This window comes from Odocoileus virginianus, chromosome 4, assembly GCF_023699985.2.
Source record: "Odocoileus virginianus isolate 20LAN1187 ecotype Illinois chromosome 4, Ovbor_1.2, whole genome shotgun sequence".
NCBI lineage: Eukaryota > Metazoa > Chordata > Mammalia > Artiodactyla > Cervidae > Odocoileus > Odocoileus virginianus.
The window spans coordinates 12,438,005-12,459,219 of NC_069677.1; the positions used below are offsets into that span (position 1 = coordinate 12,438,005).

At 35.6% G+C, this 21,215-nt stretch overlaps 1 protein-coding gene across 2 annotated transcripts in view; it reads right to left on the reverse strand.

Annotated features, from left to right (window-relative positions):
* The window catches only part of SNX4 (sorting nexin 4), a 52,406-nt gene that overhangs the window by 16,946 nt on the left and 14,245 nt on the right, over positions 1–21,215 (reverse strand). For both annotated transcript variants that reach the window (XM_020893631.2, XM_020893632.2), the window contains 5 exons: positions 18,086–18,221; positions 17,859–18,008; positions 17,347–17,394; positions 10,398–10,453; positions 6,633–6,705 (listed from right to left, as the gene is read on the reverse strand). In XM_020893631.2, the coding sequence (XP_020749290.2) occupies positions 6,633–6,705; positions 10,398–10,453; positions 17,347–17,394; positions 17,859–18,008; positions 18,086–18,221 (463 nt within the window). The remainder of the gene's footprint in view (positions 1–6,632; positions 6,706–10,397; positions 10,454–17,346; positions 17,395–17,858; positions 18,009–18,085; positions 18,222–21,215) is intronic.

The following is a 21,215-nucleotide window of genomic DNA, read 5'->3' on the forward strand; positions in this document are numbered from 1 at the left end:
CACATGCAATATACTTCCTGTGCTATTTTATCAAATTAATGCCTTCTAACCATTTAATAACAGTAGAATTACAGTTTAGCTCACTGAGATTAAAACACATACCACCCCATCATTCACACACATCTTGCAAAAGACAAAAAACACTGTGTGTGGTAATCTCCTTTCTTCAAAGTGTTATGGACATGAAATAGAAGACCAGAAGTCAATGCCACATAAAACTCTTTAAAAAAAATTTCTAGTATACAATTTCTCAATGTAAATCCTGAAGATGAACTGCCCCTCTAATTCCTTACTCAGTTCAGTTCAGTTCAGTCACTCAGTCATGTCCAACTCTTTGCGACCACATGAACCACAGCAAGCCAGGCCTCCCTGTCCGTCACCAACTTCCAGAGTTTACCCAAACTCATGTCCATTGAGTCAGTGATGCCATCCAACCAACAATCTCATCATCCCTTCTCCTCCTGCCCTCAATCTTTCCCAGCATCAGGGTCTTTGCAAATGAGTCAGCTCTTCGAATCAGGTGGCCAAATTCCTTACTCAAATATGAGTAATTTGAGGAAACAGGCATTAGCCATACAAATCTTAACCTGTTCAACACTTCAGCTTAAAAGTCAGTAAACCACACTGTAAAACTCTGAGCTGGTACAAGAGGATCATAAAGTGCTTTCCATCTCTCCTTGACCTGCTATGAAAAAACACACACCTGCTAGATGAGGGGACAGCACACTACTGGTCTACAGCTAGTTTCTGTGAAGTCTTACTAGAACAGTCATACTCACTCACGTTAGCACTACCTATGGCTGCTTTCACAGCAGAGTTGAACAGCTTCAACAAGGGCCATACGATCCAAGCAGGTGAAAATAATTACTATCTGGCCTTCAGAAAAAGTTTGCCAACTCCTGTACTAGACTCCATTTCCAGTACAAAATTCACAATCTTTACTATGCTTGAAACTTTTCAGGGTTGTCCGCAGACCTCTAAACTAGTTACTCTGGGACGTTATTTCCCAATTATTTTTTGAGAGTCCTGCAGAGTGTTGACTGGTTGTTTAAATGGGTTCCATTGTTAAATAAATTTTGGAAACAATGAGATTTAAAGTTTAACAGGTTGTTGTGGTGTTTTTTTTCTACCTGACTTTTTAGATCTTTAACACTATATATGAATAAGGACTACTCAGAGGGCGTGATTTGCAGTAGGGACCATCTAATAGGACTAGCATTCTGAAGATGACAAAATGGAAAATGCCATTCTAAACTACTAACTTTTCTAGATTCTTGTACTTTGAAAAATCAAACCTCCTCCTGAAAGCTGAGCATTTTATCATCTACCTAAGATACAAAGCATGGAAAAGAGGGAAAGAATTTGTTAAATAACCACATAAGTATAAAAACTAGAGCAACTTAAATACAAAATACATATCCAAAATAAACGTGCAAGAAAAAGTTTTTGAATCCCAGGTGTTTAAAAGTTTTGGTTTTTTTCTTTAAATTTTATCACTCCGTGCAGCAGATACAAAAAAAGCTTCAGTCATAATAATTAGAGCTCTGGAAAAGACTCTAGTCCACAGAGCATGACAAAAAGAGGCAAGAGTTCTCATACGTCAGAAAGATGAGCAACTACACAAGGAACCACTCTACTAGAGAATGAGGCAACACAGAGCCACTCAGCAGTTGTAACTGAACCAGCAGTAATGTTTCTGGTATCAACTACTCATGGAAGTAAATTGTGCTAGCCAGCTAAAACACGAGATGACTAGTACCCAGATCATCAGGCAGTGAGAAAAAAGATGAAGCAAAGAAAAACTATAGACCAAAAATGAGCATTTCTACAGAAAAGTAAAGATAAAGATGGCCAGGAAATAAATCATGAATTATTAAAACCTATGGCTCAGTGGTAAAGAATTCACCTGCCAATGCAGGAGACACAGGAGATATGGGTTCAATCCCTGGATCAGGAAGGTCCCCCTGGGAAGGAAATGGCAACCTATTCCAGTATTCTTGCCTGGGAAGTCCCATGGACAGAGGAGCCTGGTGGGCTACAGTCCATGGTGTCACAAAAGAGTCGGATGCAACACAGGGACTAAACAACAAAACCAGATTAATTCAATGGTCACTGGTAATCAAGAATCGTGGTGCCAGGGAAAAGGGGCTAGACCCAATGATTTAGTCTAGACTGCCACTCAATTTCAATTCTGTTGACAAGTTTCTTTTTGAAAACTGATCATCTTAACAACTGACAGGAGAGGACTGACACCTAGCAAATAATATGACAACAGAAGAAACCTGACAGACTCATCATATCATCCTCCCCAGCTCTGAATCATTTGGAACTATGCTAAGAATGCCTTCCCTATCCATACTGAAGTAGTAGCAGATTAAATGTTAAAAAGGACATAAAGTTTTATGACAGTCTATTAAATGATCTTACTTTCAACATCTGGACACATAGTTTTTCTTCTGAAATTACCTCCTAAGGAGGCAATGATCATGGGATTTAAGACTCATGACACTACTGCTAAAATCTTTCCCAAAGGAGTTGTAAGACTTTACATTGCCATCACCGAATATTTCATAAACACTACATATTACTATCTATACAAATGACTACAAATTAAATGTTAAATAGTAGCTCAATAATTTCAGCTTACACAGTTAGCATATTAGCAAAGTTAAGCAATCCTCCTTCCCTTCTAAATTTGATTTCCCCTAGAGAGGCAGCAAATATGATTATAAGAAAAAAGGGATTTGCTTCCTAATCTATAAACTGGGGACAGTCACAGCACCTACTTTCAAAGGGCCACTGTCAGAATTAGATAAAAATAACATACCATGGTTGGCTTATATACAACAGTAAAGATAATAAATATTAGATCAGTTCAGTTTAGTTCAGTCCTCAGTCACGTCTGACTCTTTGCGACCCCATGGACTGCAGCACACCAGGCCTCCCTGTCTATCACCAACTCCCGGAATTTACTCAAACTCATGTCCATCGAGTCGGTGATGCCATCCAACCATCTTCTGTCATCCCCTTCTCCTCCTGCCTTCAATCTTTCCCAGCATCAGGATCTTTTCCAATGAATCAGTTTTCTGCACCAGGTGGCCAAAGTATTGGAGTTTCAGCTTCAGCATCAGTCCTTCCAATGAATACTTAGGACTGATTTCCTTCAGGATGGACTGTTTGATTTCCTTGCAGTCCAAAGGACTCTCCAGAGTCTTCTCCAACACCACAGTTCAAAATATTAGATATTAGTATTTTTTCCTTTTGTTTTAGTTTATGAAACATGGATGATCTCATCCGATTATCACAACTCTATGAATAACACACTCACTCATGTAACAAAAATTTATGCAGTACCTACTGTGTACCAGGCAGATACTCTCCAAGAAAACAAACTCTAAAAGGTCTCTAGATTTGCCTGAAAAACTTAGTAAACGGCAGACACAAGTGTTAACTCCAGCTCCTCTAAATTTAAGACTACCCACCCTTTCTGATTGTTCTGTTTTTAATATCTTAAATATTAACTCTTTAACCTGTAAGTCATTTATTTTTCACCTTTTCTATCAAGACTTTCAAAAGAATTTTTCTCAACAGAAAAGATAACCAAATAATTGTATTTTCTCTTTATATGTTAACAAGTCATCATGTCTCCAACAGTGTCTAAAGCCTTCTTCTCGTGACACTGAATGTTACAAAAAGGCTCTCCCTGTGGCAATCTCTATGTTGTTTTCAGGATTCTGTCAAGTGTTGGGCTCTAACCTTCCATTTTTAACTTTTATGTTATTGTCAATGATTAAAGAGCCTTTTTCCTAATTCTAGAACAATCAAGATTTTAGCTATTCCATATTTTTCACTGGCATTTATCTTATTTACACAGTCAAAATCTCAATTTGACTCACAGATCAAGTGCTGTCTTTCCTTTGAAGTGCTCAAGCAGTCTTTAAGGTCAATTAAGTTTCTGAAGCCTGTTTTCATAAAGTCTAGGGTAAATATCTAGACCCAGAATTCTCTTACTTGTATATTACAAGCTCTTTGATGACAAGGTCATTTTCTTTAGAAGTTCCTGTCATATATACCTTACTAACCAGTTCCCCTTGGCTGGTTATAGTTAAGTTCAAGAAGCAATTTATCTTACTGCTTTTCAAGATTTTTTTAAACATAAAACTGTCAGCACATACATTTATTTATTCATCCATTCAATGAATACATAGTGGGTGCTATTTGAGTCAGACATTATTCTCAGGATTCAGCAGTAAGAAAACAAAGCTCCTGCTCTTGCGAGCTCACATATATACTAGTAGAGGAAATAATTAACAGTTCAGAATGACAGAAAATGACAGAAACAACAGAAATCTGCACCGCATTTTATATAGGATGCTCAGGAAAGATAATTTCTCTCAAGAGGTATTTGAACCAATAACTGAACAACAAAAAGAATAAGCCAAGAGAGGATCCTGGCGGTAGGGCATGGGGGAAGAATGGTACAGGCCCAGGAAACAGCAAATAAAAGACCAGAAACAAGCTTGGCATGGTTAAAAATAGTTAGAACAAGGCTAAAACGAAGTGCCGCAATGTTTAGTCACTAAGTCATGTTCTTCTGCAACCCCATGGACTGTAGCCCACCAGGCTCCTCTGTCCATGGGATTTCCCAGGCAAGAATGTTGGAGTGGGTTGCCATTTCCTTCTCCAGGGGATCTTCCCAAACCAGGGATCGAACCCTAGTCACCTGCACCTCTCCTGCATTAGCAGGCAGATTCTTTACCACTGAGTCACGAGGGAAGCCCTCAAAATGAAACGTACAAAGTACTGAAACAGCTGTGTGCGAGACTCAAAATTTTCTGTAACATCACTATTATATTTTATCATGATCTCTAAACATTATTAAGTATTAATCACATTCAAAAATATACTTTCACCAGAAAGCCAAATATGATCACTGGATATCCTACCTTGACTGTGATAATTTTCTTACTTGCTTTATGAGAGCAATCACCCATAACTTCTTGCAGGCGAGATGATCTGCAGCACAGCTTCACAACAGTGATGACAGTTATTTCCTCCCTCCTCTAGATCTCATTCAAACTTATTCCCTACACTTTACAGATTTTCTGGGTTTTAACTGTTACACTTTGTTCAATTCACCACTCATCACTGATACCTCTGCAAAATCTGACTATGGTTGGTTTTTCTGCCTTTTCCCTTTGTTTCTTCTGGATGTGAATAACTGCTTGAGAACCTCTCAATACCTGGAGCTGGTCACGTGACTGCTTTAACAGCGTGCCTCTGCCCACCCAAGACGCCCAGCACTGTCCAGCTTCCTGCGGCATGACACCTTCCACAGGGTGCCCCCTCTTCCCTTTGGTGGAAGGTCTTTAAGAAGGATACAGCTTTCATAATCAGCCAGACCTCTAATTTAAGTAAATTCTCCAGGTTTTTTGACACAGAAGACAAAACAGTATGAAGGGTTCTTCCAGTCTTCTGGGGTGTCTCTGACCCCACCTTCACTTTCCATTAAGAACTGTTGCCTTATTTGTTTAGGTAACTTCAAAGCAACTAGAGGCCTAGAAATTTTATCTCACCAATTCACGAGCCCTTTTCAATACCCCATTCTTGACTCTACCCTAATAATTCTCATAGGTACCTTTTTCTTTTCCTACAAAGTATCTTACAATTTATATAAAGAGTCCTATAGTACTCTGGATGGTTACACAGATTGGGCCAATATGAGGATACTTCAAAAAGAGTGTTCCCTTACTTTATATTTTTATACTTTTTATGAAATCTTCAAACATACAGAAAGTAGAGAATAGTAGGATATACCCCATTTCCCAACACTTAACCATCAACAATTATCATATGGCCAATTAAGTTGCATCTAAAGTTGACCCCACTCTGCACCCTTTACCAGCAGACTCTTTCATTAAAACAAATCCCAGATAATATATTTCATTTCAAGATGATTCCAATGAGTGTAAGATATGATCCTAGACCTGGTAACTCAGTGTCTTTCAAAGCCTTTAAGACCAGTTCTAAGGTTTTCTCTAGGTTACCCCAAAGGACCAGAGTGGATGATACAACATTTTTCAGATACTACATTAATCCACCCAAAAATATATTTCTCCATGTCTATTACAGCCAAACTCTACAGGTAAGTACAATCATCACTGGTATATTTCTAGTTCTTCATGTCATAGCAGACCATTACCCTACATAAGTTTATTTAGGATAATATAAGAGCACAGACACAGAATGACTTAATATTAACTATTTACCAACCTTAAAAAAAAATCTTGAAAGAAAAAAAGAATAGGTAGATCAAAGTCACACAATTATATTCAATGCTAAAATGGCAGGCCCTTTGATAAATGTTTGTCAAAACAACCATATACTAAGGGGAAAAAAAAAGAAACCATATAAAGACTACAGAGAAAACAATAGGTTAAAATTCTTTAAGTTATCTATGCCAGAAAAAATTTCACAATTAAAAAAATGTAATTTAGGTGAATAACACACCAAATTTGAATATAAAAATCAGTTATTCATCATAAATATCTTCCATTACTTAAAAACATAATGATTAAATGAGAAGCACTTCCATAAAAACACCTGTCAAAAAGATTCTGGTGACCACTTACAGCTCTGACTCGAAGGAGATGTGAGATGACAGATTGGAGTTCATCACTATAGTGTTTTAGTTCAATAAATCTCCTGAAATAGGAAACAAAACATCATTTTTTTTTCACGAAAAGCAGTCAAAAACTGAAAGACAAAACAGCAGTTCCTGAGAATAATGAGACTGACTCTATTTAACCATATGCTAGCCTTAAACATTTACACACTGATACAAACTCAAAAAGTTCTAAAATTACTACTACAATATTGTAAAGTAATTAGCCTCCAACTAATAAAAACAAATGAAAAAAAAAAGAGCTTTAAAATTAAATAACCACATTTTCTTTAGATATTTTTAAAGCCAAGAAAAGATGTCATACTTTATAATCTATACCGTGGAACTGAGATAGAGATAAAATTTGTTGGTATGAAAAATTACTTGGGAAAAAAAGAAAACAGGAGAAAATTTATGGTGCTAAAAAAATCTTTTGGTGCAAACATAAACTCATGATCTCAAACCCTAATCTTCATGCTGCTCAGTAATCTTTGTTTCTATAATCTAGTATCTGCCATTCTCCATAACGACCTGAAACGTCATATAACACTGCTCTTCCAGCAATGTAACAGCTTACTTCACCCTCCTCAAAAACTTATTTCCTTGACATCATTGTTAATTTTTCCTTTTACTCTCTGGTCACTCCTAAAGTCTCCTTTGCAGGACTGACTTCCTTCACCCATCTCTTATACTGTCAACTTTAATGTGCAAAGGACTCCTAAAATATTTGCCAGAAACACAACTGAGGGCCTCAGTAAAAGAAGGCATGAGTAATCACCATAACTGTACACAGAGGCCCTAGTGGGACTCAGGAATCTGAATTTATAACAAACTCACCCACAGGGTTCAGATGCTGGTAATCTTCAGATTATACTATGGAAAACACCCTTCAAGCACTGGTTTCTTTAGAGTTCAGCCCTAGGTCCTTGCCCATATTACAACCAATCATTCGGTCTACATACTCTATGTGTGTGCATGCGTGCCAAGTCACTTCAGTTGTGACTGACTCTTTGCGACTCTATGGACTCTAGCCCACCAGGCTTCTCTGTCCGTGGGATTCTCCGGGTAAGAATACTAGAGTTGGTTGCCATGCCCTCCTCCAGAGAATCTTCCTGACCCAGGGATCATCCTGGGTCTCCTGCAACGGTAGGCGGGTTCTTTACCACTAGCGTCATGTGGGAAGCCTGTACTCTATGAGACTTATTCACAAAGCTTCACGATTATGATCTACATGCTGCTGAACTCCAAATATCTATCTCCAGCCCAAAACTCTCTCCGAAATGCTGTATCTATAATGCCAACTGGCTAGCAGATATTAGTAGCTGCTTACATATCCAAAGTTCAACTTATCTTCCCCTATCCCATCAAATCTCTCTCCTCTGTACTCCCTAGCAGTTTAAAGAATGAAACCTAGGTGCCACCTGTATTTCCTTCTCCTCTCTTTCATCCCATACATTCTATTAATCACTTGGTTTACCTCCTAAATATCAGCCAAATACTGCCACAAGGAAGTAGAAGACTCAAGGTCCTCCTCCTCACTACTTTGAACAGTCTAAAGAAAAATATCCAACTAATAAAAATAAATGAAAAAAAAAAAAAAAGGAAAGAAAAATAAACGTGCGTGAAGGAGGTATTATTTTGGTATTCCCTCTGAAACTCTTTCTGGTTTTCTAGATTTTAAGAAAGAACAGAAAGAAAGTGTTTTAGTGATATAAACTATTTTAGTAATACTATGAATAATAACTAATCTACTGGGCCAGCTAGACCTAGAACAGAGATTCTATATATTAAAAATCTGTTACAACAATGACCGATACAGATAATTCTCTAATCTAAAACTTAAGGCAAACAAATTCTATTACTAATTATATACTTTACCAAGAAATTAGGAGCAAATAACTGCCCTGGTTATGTTATTGGCCGTATCACATTTAAAATTCTATAATATGGATATTAAATAAAATTTAGCAAACTAGAGAAGATGGTAGGTCAGAAAAGGGAAGACAAACATACAACTGACATTTTTTTTAAAAACACTTGACTAACAGTAGCATTAAAATATTAAATTGTCTCATTTACACGCTCCTGTAACGAATGTACATTCACCAATGTTGTAAACTCTGCTGCTTACATTTTCCAAAGCTTTTTTTTGGAAGGTGACATGATTTTAGTTCTTAATCTAGGCAACACTTCTTATATACTATGGATGTCTAACCTTTTAGTTCTTAATCTAGACAACACTTCTTATATACTATGGATGTCATAACCTTTATTAAAACCTCAGCGGAATCTTAAATGCATACTGTAAAGCAAATGTCTGTCTGAAAATGCTCCGTACTATGATACAACATTCTGGAAAAGGCAAAACTATGGAAACAGTAAAAAGATCAGTGGTTGCTAGGGTTATGGGAAGGAAGAGATAAAAAGGGAGAGCAAAGAGGATTTTTAGCACAGTGAAAATACTTTTCATAATACTATAATGATACATACATGTCATTGTACGTGTGTCAAAATCCATACAATATATAACACCAAGGGTGAACCCTGATGTAAACTATGCACTTTGACAGGCATCATGATGAGTCAATGCAGGCTGATCAATCTTATCAGCCTGGTATCACGCTAGTAAGGGATAACAGGCGTGGCTGTGTGTATCCAGGAACAGCTGTTCAAGTGTAGGGGCAGAGGGGATATGGGAGCTCTGTATGATGTTTCACTTAGTTTTCCTAGGAACCTAAAACTACTCTAAGAAACAAAGTCTATTAAAAAAGTGAAAACCTCAATGGTTACCATCACAATTTCCTAATTACCAAAACTTTAAAATATTAATATTTACGTCTTATATTCAAAAGTTATATTAAAAGGTAGATGCATTACTCTAATGTGTTACGGTTTATGAAAATCAGCATAACAGGCTATTAGACTATGCAAATTTGGCCTTTGTCTGCTAAGAATGTACACTATGTAGAAGTTAAGGCTTGAAGGCCTGACTAGCGAACTTCTAACAGACCTCGTAAACTTGGGTCTTTAAACTTGGGTTTTTCCAAGAACCCCATCTACCTAAGCACATTTCTAACTGGAAAGTACAGCTGAACTAAGCTTGAGGCAAAGGTCCGTATGATGAAGAGCCTGAATTATCTGCCAAATTCAAAGAATGAGCAAAACCAAATCTTAAACACCTAGATTCCACCCTTCGGAAAGTTATTTCTGAATGCACAGCTTCATTAATATAGAAATGCTCTCACAAACTCCAAACTAACATTAATGAAGTCAGATAACCGTCATATAGATATAGTTCCATGAAATTATTATACTAGTATGCACTTACTTATCAAGTTTTCTTGGCATTCAAAGTAGTTTATTATTAAAATAGATAATATATTATCTTGAGTTTTGCACATATCTGACAAGCAAAGTCTAATAAGAAAACCTATTTTATATGAAATTAAAATTACTTTCCTCATTTTTCTGATACCTTCAATAACACTTAATAAATCCTTCTAGGAAAAAGCAGTGGTTTCATTTCCTAAAACTTCAGTTACTTACAACCTTAATCCCAATAAAATCATCAAATTTCAAAATCAGTTTTAGACTTTAAAAGGATTTCACTAATATGAATTTCTATTTAAAATATTTAGCAAATAAAGTGCATACATTCAGAAATGAAAAATTAAATAGACTGATAGGCACCATTCAAAACAACATTGTAACTGTTATTAAAACAAAACCTTACTTGTCTGGGTTTTTCACTCTGAATGTTGCATTAAGCGCTTTTAACCTGGAGTCTGCCTGGAAAAAATAATTTATTCACTTAATACAATTACATTTCAGGGTATAAATCCAAACAGTTTTATTTTCCCTTTAGAATTAAGCTATTCAAGTATACTTTTCTTCATATTATTTGTGTCAAACACATTAAACATATCCCAAAAAACACCTAGTAGTTATTTTTTTAAACACTGCAAAAATAATATTATAAATACATGACATTCAATGATACCAAAGTAAAACAACTGTAAATACCAACAGACAAGCAAGCATACAGCTCTGCATTATAATAACTCAGAATAGGTTGTGTCAAAAAGTAGTTTACTTTTTCTCTAAATCAAGAAGAACAATGATCTGTATATATAAACTAAATAAAATTATTGCTTTGAAGCCTGTGCATTACTGACAGATTCTCAGATGGAATCTAAACCAAATGTACACTGGTTTTTCTCCTTTTCATGATCAGTATTTTAGAAAAGAAAGAAATATGAAAATGCCTGTACTAAATTAAAACAAGCTAGATGACATCAAACTAATTCCCTTTTAGCTGACATAAAACATTACAACACAACTCTTAAACAACCTTTACTTATTTCTAGATACTCTGACACAACTATTTAACTACCTTTACTTATTTCTGCTGCTGCTTAGTCGCTAAGTGGTGTCCAAATCTTTGCAACCCTGTGAACTACAGCCAGCCAAGCTCCTCTGTCCATGGGATTTCCCAGGCAAGAATACTGGAGTGGGTTGCCATTTCCTTCTCCAGAGGATTCTCCTGACCCAGGGATAGAGCTCACATCTCCTGTTTTGGCAGGCAGATTCTTTACCACTGAGCTACCTGGGAAACCCTTTCACTTCTACCTTATTTCAAAGGAGGGACAGAGGGATCAACACTAAATAATAATTTCATTGTATAAACTTATACTTAATATATCCAAATCTTATCCTCTTTGTCTATGTCCTCATTTAAAATATATAAATAAATGTATTTTTCCCCCTGACCAAGGCACAAAAAACATAGGATTCACAAAAGGTAGCTCAATCAGTTAACAATTTTATAACATGATTTGGTTTTGAAAATACCAATCATCCTGAACATTTAATATCATTCCAACTTACAAAACCTAATTACAAATACTCCCCAAATAATAAAACAAACAAACCAGAACTAAGGCTTCCCAGATTACATAGCTTAAAATAAAAAAAAAAAAACCTGCAATAAATACACCACTCCACAAATCCAGCATCCTAAAACTTTAGACCAAAAGCAATTCAAAGAGCTATCAAGAATATCTAAAGCTTAAGTTGTCATTGAATTCAGGGGATTCTCTTATTTCTAAAATGGGATATATTTTAGGAATTTCCCTGGCGGTCCAGGGGTTAGGACTCCACACTTCCAATGCAGGGGGCACAGGTTGGATCCCTGGTTAAGAAATGAGGATCCCACACGCCATATGGCATGGTCCAAAAAAAAAAAAAGTTTTTAATAAATAAAAGGATATTTTACCAATTCTTGACATTTCTTACATCTGAAAGGCAAAGGAGCTAATGTATGTGAAAGTCCTTTCAATCACAGCATATAGAATTTAAGGCATATATTACTCCCTTGTGTTCTTTAAGTGATTTCAAATTACCAATGTGTTAATGATTTTATAGGCACAGGCAAATAAGATTCTTTAAATAAGGATGAAATTATATAAAACCCATCAGTAAAAATAGAAAATTTTCATGTGCATCTTTTTCTGAATCTCATACTGAATACCGCCAATTTATTTTTTACTTTTAATATTACCAATTTACCACTATAGAAGGCATATAAAGTATAAACCATCACCATCCTAACCTTGCTTATCAGGTCAGTCCACTATAATACCCCACTCAATCTGCTCATCATTTCACAAGATTCTATAAAAAGAGAAACTGCCTAAAATGTCATCAAATCAGAAACTTCTCCCCACAGCTAGATCTCTAAGTGAAAGTCACTCAGTCGTGTCCGACTCTGTGACCCCACGGACTATACAGTCCATGGAATTCTCCAGGCCAGAATACTGGAGTGGGTAGCCTGTCCCTTCTCCAGGGGATCCTCCCAACCCAGGGATTGAACCCAGGTCTCCCACATTGCAGGCGGATTCTTTACCAGGTGAGCCACAAGAGAAGCCCTACCCAAATCTGACAGGTTACCGTTCATCCATCTTATCAGATTCCCCACTAAATATCTAAAGAAGCCCTCACACCACTGTTTCACACCACCCTACTCTGTCTCCTTCACTACAGCACTGTCGGAAATCCCTGGGTCATTTGCTTGTTTCCTAGCCGTCCGTGAAAATATAAGAGCCACGAGGAAAAGCACAATGTGAATGGGGCCCCGAGAGCTGCACAACAGCCACCATGGCACTACTTTAAACTGCATTTTCATTCCTGTATCCCCAGCACTTCTCAATGCCTGGCACAAGAAAAACATGCAATAAGTACACTGGATGGATGGAAAAAACCCCGACTACTCTACAGTCCCAACTTACTACCTTCCCATGTTCTTCAATCCCCACCTCCCTTTCCCTTTCCAATTCCTATTACATATTATACTTCTCTTGTCCTAGACCTTGTCTTTCCTCTATTTCATTTTCAGATTCTTACCTTCCTCCAAACCTTACCTCGTAAACCATTACCTGTGTGTCCTGTCTCTAACAGTCTTCTTCCTTGACCCCTTAGGCTGACTCCACTGCAGGCTTCTCATTATTCAGGTCTCAGCTCAAATGTTCTCTTCAACCATGTGACCCAGTTTGCCCAGAACAGTACTGGTTTACACCTGCTGTCCTAACCTAATTATTAGCAGAGCCTCTTTTTATTCTCAAAACTGTCTCCATTTGAACAATATATTATACTGTCATATCTCAAAATAACCCCTGGGGAAAAAATTCCAGCTGTGATTCTCTCACAATAACTGTTTTCTTTTTTATCACCTATAACTTTCAAAGTATCTTAAACAGATGTAAATTTAAAGTCTTCAACTACTTCAGTATAAGCTCCATAAGAACATAAGAACATAGAGCTTATGAATGTTTCCAGCTTATTCACAGTTGGATCCACAGCACCTAGAAGAGTACCCGACAGTCTGTAGGTACCTAGCATCTGGAATCTCCAGATTTAGCAGAGATCCTAAAGGCTCAGATCTTGTCTCTGGCAGTTCCTGCTCCAAGCAACAAACAAGGTTCTAGATACTTCCCTAAATTCAGGGAAGTATAAATTCATTTAAGATTGGGGCATATGGATGACACTTACTTTCATGTAACTGGGTTAAATTGGTATTTCTTTAAATTAAAGTAACTAGTTAATATGTTCGCTACTCAAAAGATAAACTCTCTGATCTCCCTTCAGTGAATTAACAAAAGTAACATATAGACATTCAAGAAAAACAAAGGAATGCCAATATACAACAGTGATGAAAAAGTCTGTTGCTCATATTTGTGTTAAATGAAGAACAAGAGTGGGAAGGTGGGGGGAGGGGAGAGAGTTCCCTAGTGGTCCAGTGGTTCGAACTCTGTGCTCTCACTGTCAAGGGTGTCCATTGAATGTTTAACCCCTGGTTGGGGAATCAAGATCCCACAAGTCATGTTGCATGGCCAAAAAAAAAAATAAAGCACGGGCTTTTATACAACTAAATTTTTACAATTATCTTGCTGAGTGTGATACTCTAAAAGTATTTAAGAGAATGTAAACTCTTAGGCCCAAACTACAAATTAAACATGTCTAGAAGAGAGAAATTAAAGCTATTATTTCAATTTGATGATGACAATCCAATAGCCAAGTTCAAATATTCTTTTTTTTAATTGCAGTATTATTGACCTATGACACTATATTAGCTCCAGTCTGACTCAGAACAATCTCATTTTCACTGAAATATAGTTTCCAACATTCCTTTACCAACCATCTTTATATACATTAATTATGTAAGTAGCTAGTGAAAAGATAAGTAATACAGGATGGTAATTAAGAAGGCCTGGACTTGAATTTAGCCTCTATCACTTATAACTATATGACTGTGGGTTAAGTCACTTTCTCAAGTTCCTGACCTAAAAAGCTGGGATAATACTGAACTAACCTCAAAGGTACTGAGGCAACTGCCAGCAAAAAAAGCATGAACACTGTATCAGAGTACAGTGCTTAAGCACATAGTAAACATTTAATGTTAATGATATTCAGACAAAATGCTGCTTTTGGTTCTAAACTTTTTTTTCTTACCAATTTTGATAATCTTTTAAAATTATCTTCCTAAAAACATTCTTATCTGTCATCTTACAACAATGTTTGTCAAGTTTTAGGCCCATGGGAGTCAGTATGTCTGCAATGAACTCTAGGATTCAGTATTCTGAACAATTCCAACAAATTGAGACTCATGAAGCCAACTGACCACACTGGAAGAAACACTGAATTAAAAAAAAAATTTTTACATCAAAAAACTAGTTGAATGCTAAAAAGAAGAAGAAGAAGAAAAAACACTGAATTATAAGTACTCAGCCAGCAATTCAACCTTTTCCGGAAGCCTCAAAGTAACCACTATAAACAACTAATACTGAATCCACCTGTGATGCAATGAAGCATGAGAGGCTACAAAGGTGTGTGGGTATTTGGCACCATGCCACAGACCCCAGTACTGCAGTGTCTGACTCTCATGTCACTGTTATACTTTACCAGCAGCCTCAGCTGTCAATTCTCACTATTGTCACAGTATGCCTATCTCCAGCAGTATTCACCTTTAGACCTTTAAAACTTTATAGTAGGCTGCAGACTAAAAATAGTCAAGTTTTTCTGGATAACTACAACAAAATTAATTGGATACTATCTGAAAGGACCAAAGTATATCTGTAAGCAGTGTAGTAAGTTATGTCACACCCATCTGAACATCTCAGAAGTCAGTTCTAAATCCCACCTTTTGACTGTGATCACGTTAGTTAAAACTACCAAATACACAACCTCTAGATAAGAGAAGTGAGTCTTTCTCTCTCTATATGTACATGAAGTGAAGTGAAGTAGAGTGAAGTCACTCAGTCATGTCCGACTCTTTGCAACCCCGTGGACCGTAGCCCACCAGGCTCCTCTGTCCCTGGGATTCTCCAGGCAAGAATACTGGAGAGGGTTGCCATTTCCTTCTCCAGGGGATCTTCCCAACCCAGGTCTCCTGCATTGCAGGCAGACACTTCAACCTCTGAGCCACCAGGGAAGCCTGTCTATATATATATAGACATACAGAGATGCATGTACATGCTTGAATGTATGCATGAATGTACATGCATGTGTTAGTCCAAAAGGTTACATTTCCTTGCAAGTTTTTTCAAATTCTCCCTATACATTTTATGTCTAGTCCATTTCAATTTCTACTTTTCAAATTATTAATACTGTGTACAGAGTATTACCTTTCAAAGATTTTATAAAAGTGAAACCAGGATTTTACCATAAGGCTACCCAAATATAAAACATTTTATCTAAACACTTAGGTAGAATTGACACACAAGATTCAAAGCACTCTGTAAACAGAAGTGTCTAAATGGATGAGGAAATTCATGAATTTTCTCAAGGCCACCCAGTTACGCCCAAAAACTGCACCAAGGAAAAACAACTGATAACCAGTTACTAAAATAATGACTAAAACAATGACTAAAAGTTTTTAATTTTTCTATTATATAAAGAGACATTACCCAAAAAAATATTTCAGTTTGTTCTTTTCTTTAATATTAGCTCCTAAGAAATCATGGACTAGTTCTCATAAAATTCTATCAAAATATAAACAATTTTTTAAAGTCAGAGTTATTTCAAATCATCTTTAAAATTCCATTATTCTCTTTTTGAGCACCACAGTGAGTTATAGCTAAGAAAATACTAATTTTCATGTTATCTGGAGTTTCAGATAACTCATAAGTTGAACCAGTAAGTTAAAATTGGTTTATGAAAATATTAGACACTTAATTACATTTTCTGTGAAGAAAAAAACGTTTTCTGCTGTCTTTTTGTGTTAAAATTAAAACACCTACATGCCAATGCATAAATCTCTATTCTTAAAATTACTGTAAAGACATTCTGTTCTTGCTGCCTAAGTCTACTGAACTTGTTATTGCAATATTATATGAACTGTTTATCAACTTATATATCAATTTATATTACTTTTTCTTCTTACCTAATTCTGTTTACATAAGAGATGAAAACTTTTAAAAATCTGCAATGTTAAATTACTTTTGGAAACAAGAGGGAGGGGAGAGCAGAGCAGAGTGAGGGCAGTCACCTTATGACTGACACGCTCTTTAATTTGTAGGAAACAGTTCCATTCCCAAACACTAACTTCTAATGATCAAATATGATAAGCAATCAAAATCTAATTAAACCTGTATCACTGATACAAAATGAATCCTATGCCCACTCAAAACTGGCCACCTTGTCTCAGTATACAAAATAAGCGTGACTGATGACTACTCTTTTAGCCTACTAAGATAGGAAAACCCAAGTTCAACCCTTTAGAAGTGTCTTTTCTATCTAACAGAGTAAGCAATTATGCGGACACCACTGACAGTGATAGTGATAAGGACAGAAGAAAGAAAAAACATAAAAAGCATAATATGACTATACTGTGGGAAAAATCTAACTTACACCTAAATTATTGCTTCAAAATGTTCTTTCCCAAGAGAATTAAATTCATACATAAATATGTCCATTATAGTCTCACTATTAACAAAAATTACACCAATCAAAAATAAACTGCATTGTTTCTTTAAAAACTTTACCATTGATATTAGATATAAAGCCTATTTCCAACATTCACTCATACAACATTCACTTCCAATAAATAGCAGGTACCCATTAAGGCATGGCACTGTGCTAGAAATTGTTAACAGACATGACAAATTATTTCATACAATTACCCTTACCTTCAGCTGAAATCCAGTTTCATTTACTGTCTCTTTCCAGTTGCCTTCCTAAAAATTAAAGGTAACTTTAGATATCACTGTAAAATAGCCCATAAGTAATATCCCAAATAAAATACCCATCGTTCTGTTCTTCTTTCATGGGAGATGGGGGAGAGGGGTTAAAAAAGAATTCTTTTCACTGCAAAATTACACATACAATCCAGATTCCAAAAGATTACCAGAGACAGCCCCAAGATTTTATAGATCTGGGATTCAAAACACTAAAGACTAACTTTGATACCATTTAAGTGATACCAAAAAGTACAATCTTTAGTATCTTTAAGTATAAAAATGTTAGCCAAAAGAATGATATAATACTTTGGAAATTCAAAACAAAACAAACCATGAAATACATATAAATTAACAAAGGGCAGCTCCAAGAGAATCCTTAAGAAGAAGCACTCCACAATTTAAAATTTTAAAAATTCCAAGTCAAATGAAATTTTTTAAAAGACTAAACAAAAGAAAAATACCTGTGTTAAAAACAAATAGAAGATTTTGTCTCTACAAAGGATGGGATGTGAAGCAAGTCTCAAGAGGAAATTTTCTAAACCAATTCGTCGTCTTTCCACAAAATCCGGGTCCATGTTGTCAGCAGAGAGTTTATGCCAAACGAATTCTGCCTAGATAAACAAAACAATCATGAAGAATAGTCTCAATGCTAACTACTTCTAAACTACACCACCATTTCACTCCTTACCCTTTTTTCTGGTAGAGGTGGCACAACAATATGTGGATAGTAAACTAAAAGGTAGTTTCTCAACAACTCAAATTCACTATACCGCCTCCACAGTGAGTCTGTTAGGACACTCTGACCATCACTATGTTCAACTGACCTGAAAAAGACAGAATAAGATTTCTAGTGTTTTTTAAAAATACAAATGCATGCATACGACCTCCTTTTAAAACTGATAACTCCATTTACTGAATGCTTATGAACCAGGAGGGCTATGAACCAGGCACTGAGAACTTTTCATGTATTATTTAATTCCTACAACAAACCTGGTGAAGCAGGGATTACTGTCCCCATTTCACAGATGAGAAAGCAGCTGCACGCTATATGCTCTTCCTTCAATCACAAAGATTTGTGGGTAGAGCACTCAGATCCATCTGATTCCCAAGCCCTCACTCCTAACCACTTTCCTCCATTATAGAAAACCTATCTGAACTTGAGAGAAATAGTCATATTAGGAATATTCTTCTCAACAAAAGCCTCAATATAAGATAATTCAGTTAACATAATGGCTGGCTTTATAATATAGTAAGAGTCTGGCTTCACCAGTGTTTCATTATAAAAGTACTTTTAACTGTCACAATGAAAGAACAACTCCTGCCACAATGAGAGAACAACATTCATGCCAAAGACCATGACACCAAAAAAACCCTCAATTTAACATCATCAAAGAATCAGATGCATCCAAGTGCCAGAAAAGATCCACAAAAGTAAAATGTCAATTAATTCTGAAAGAGTGGCAAGAAGGGATGTAACAAATCAATTCTAGTCTTATATTTAATATAAACAGCTGCAGGTAATGCCATGAGTCATCCATATAAAAGTTCAATTTGGGGGAAAGCTGGGTAAAATCATAAAAATAATATTTGAAATTATTTTGACTATCATTTCTGCTAGCATAATGACTATTAGAAAACATTAGCCTTCTAAACATTATTGGAACCTTCCCATTTCCTAATAGAAAATAACTTACAGATCCTCCAAGAAACATGCATATAACCAAAATGTGCATTTGTGCAAGTACAGTATAAAGGCAGAGAGGCTAAATCAGTCTCAGAATAAAGTCTCGAGAAAATGGATACACCACACCATGCTCAACACAAGATGTTCATTGTTTTTATTATTTATATATCGTTTTCTAAATTAATTCACTGTATATTAATCAAAAAGGGAAACATAATATGAAATTCAAAATATACAAATGGCTTTCATGGCAAGATATAGGATTATTAAATGATAATTCATTTTAAAGAGTTGACCTAACCATTAGCTGACTAAAACTGTTCTAATTCAGATTTTCAACTTCAGCTAAAAAAATATATCTTGGGTTAATATCAAGTTTCAAATTATTCAAAATTATTACCAACAGAGCCCAAATCTTGCTAAAAAGTAGATAAATATAGCCTATAGGAAGTACACCTAAAGGCTGGTAGAAGAGCTCTTACAAGTTGGTTTTGCTTTGTTTTATTTCAAAGCCCACAAAAAGAAGTCAGCGGAAGCCACCTAAAAGCATAGAGAAGACTTTCTTTGGACCACAAAACTACCCCATTTATCCAATTATTTAATAAGTGTTTAACAGCACATAATTGGTTTCACATACAATATTTAAATTAAATTTAACCGTTTAAACCATTTAATATGACAAAGTATATAGGATCTTTAGCCCTGCTTTACAAATTAGAAGAATTAAGGAAAGACATCATATAGCTTCCCAAGACAAAAGAGGCACTCTTACCTGTTAATACACACAATGTTCTTACCTATTTTAAAAGGGTTCATACTTAATGAAGAGCAAAACATAAAAATCCCTGGAGAAATTAAAATCAATGACCTTAGCCTTATTAATCCTTAGCCTATTAAACTGTAACACGATAGTCAACTGCTAAACTGACTTTCTTCATGTGTCCACAGAGTAGGTAGATGAGCTATGTGATAAAGTTGAACTTTTAGTCAATGTCAAGGCTCAACAATATTTATAGTGTCGAAGATACTCTGCATAACACTGAATTACAGCAAGAATTCTACATGACCAAAATAATAAATTCCAGGGTTCTGTGGCTGCTGAAGGTCAGTTACAGTGCTGACAAAATTATTTATAAACAATATCTATAAACAGTCATTTTCAAAGTGGATGTGCATATGATATGGGATAGGCAAGAATTTAAGACAGGGAAAACACAACTTATAAAGAAAAAAGATAAATTTGACTATCTTAAAATGTAAAGCTTTTGTATTTGAAAGATAAAACTATGGTCCATGGCTTATTTGCTTCAAAAACATCTGGAACTTAAGCTTAAAATGTGTTAATTCCTGGACCCCACTCAAAATTCTGTAGCTTAACAAATTTTTCAGCTGATTCCTATATATTTTAAAGTTTAAGAATCACTGTTTTAAAATAAATGAAATATAAGTGTGACAGTCAACTCAATATCCTTTTGTGTACCACATTATTCACTGATGTTCCACTTAGATATTTATCCAGAGGCTAGCTATATTACTCATGTATGGTCACTTCTAACTCCAACTTTTTAATTGTAATTCTCTATTCATTTCAAAGTCAAGAGTAAACAACTATAATAAATAGAGTAAACAGCTATAAATTATTCCAGATTATTGAAATCAAGAGGTTCTTCTAGCAGTAAAGCTAATCAACAGCTAATTTCATTGTTGAACTGGATGAAGAAACAGGCATATACTAAAAATATCCTTTTTAGTTTTAAATTTAAGAATTTACTTAAAAAGCTAGAGCCAATACAAATTTCTAAAGTATGATATTTTAAAATGGCTAATTAAACTAAAAAAAAAAAAAAAACCTCTCATGGGACCATACTTTTTAAAAATTAACTTAAAAGTCTCTGATACATATGCATGTATGTACACAGGCAGGATACTTCCCTGATCCACCAGGCAAGTCCCTCTACTTTTCTTTAAAAAATATGGACTATACTTTTTTATTAATTTTTTAAAATATTTTGGCCACACTGCACAGCATGTGGGATCTAATTTCCCCAACCAGGGATCAAACCTGCACACGCTGCACTGGAAGCATGGAGTCTTAATGGACTACCAGGAAAGCCCCCCCTACTCGTTTTAACTG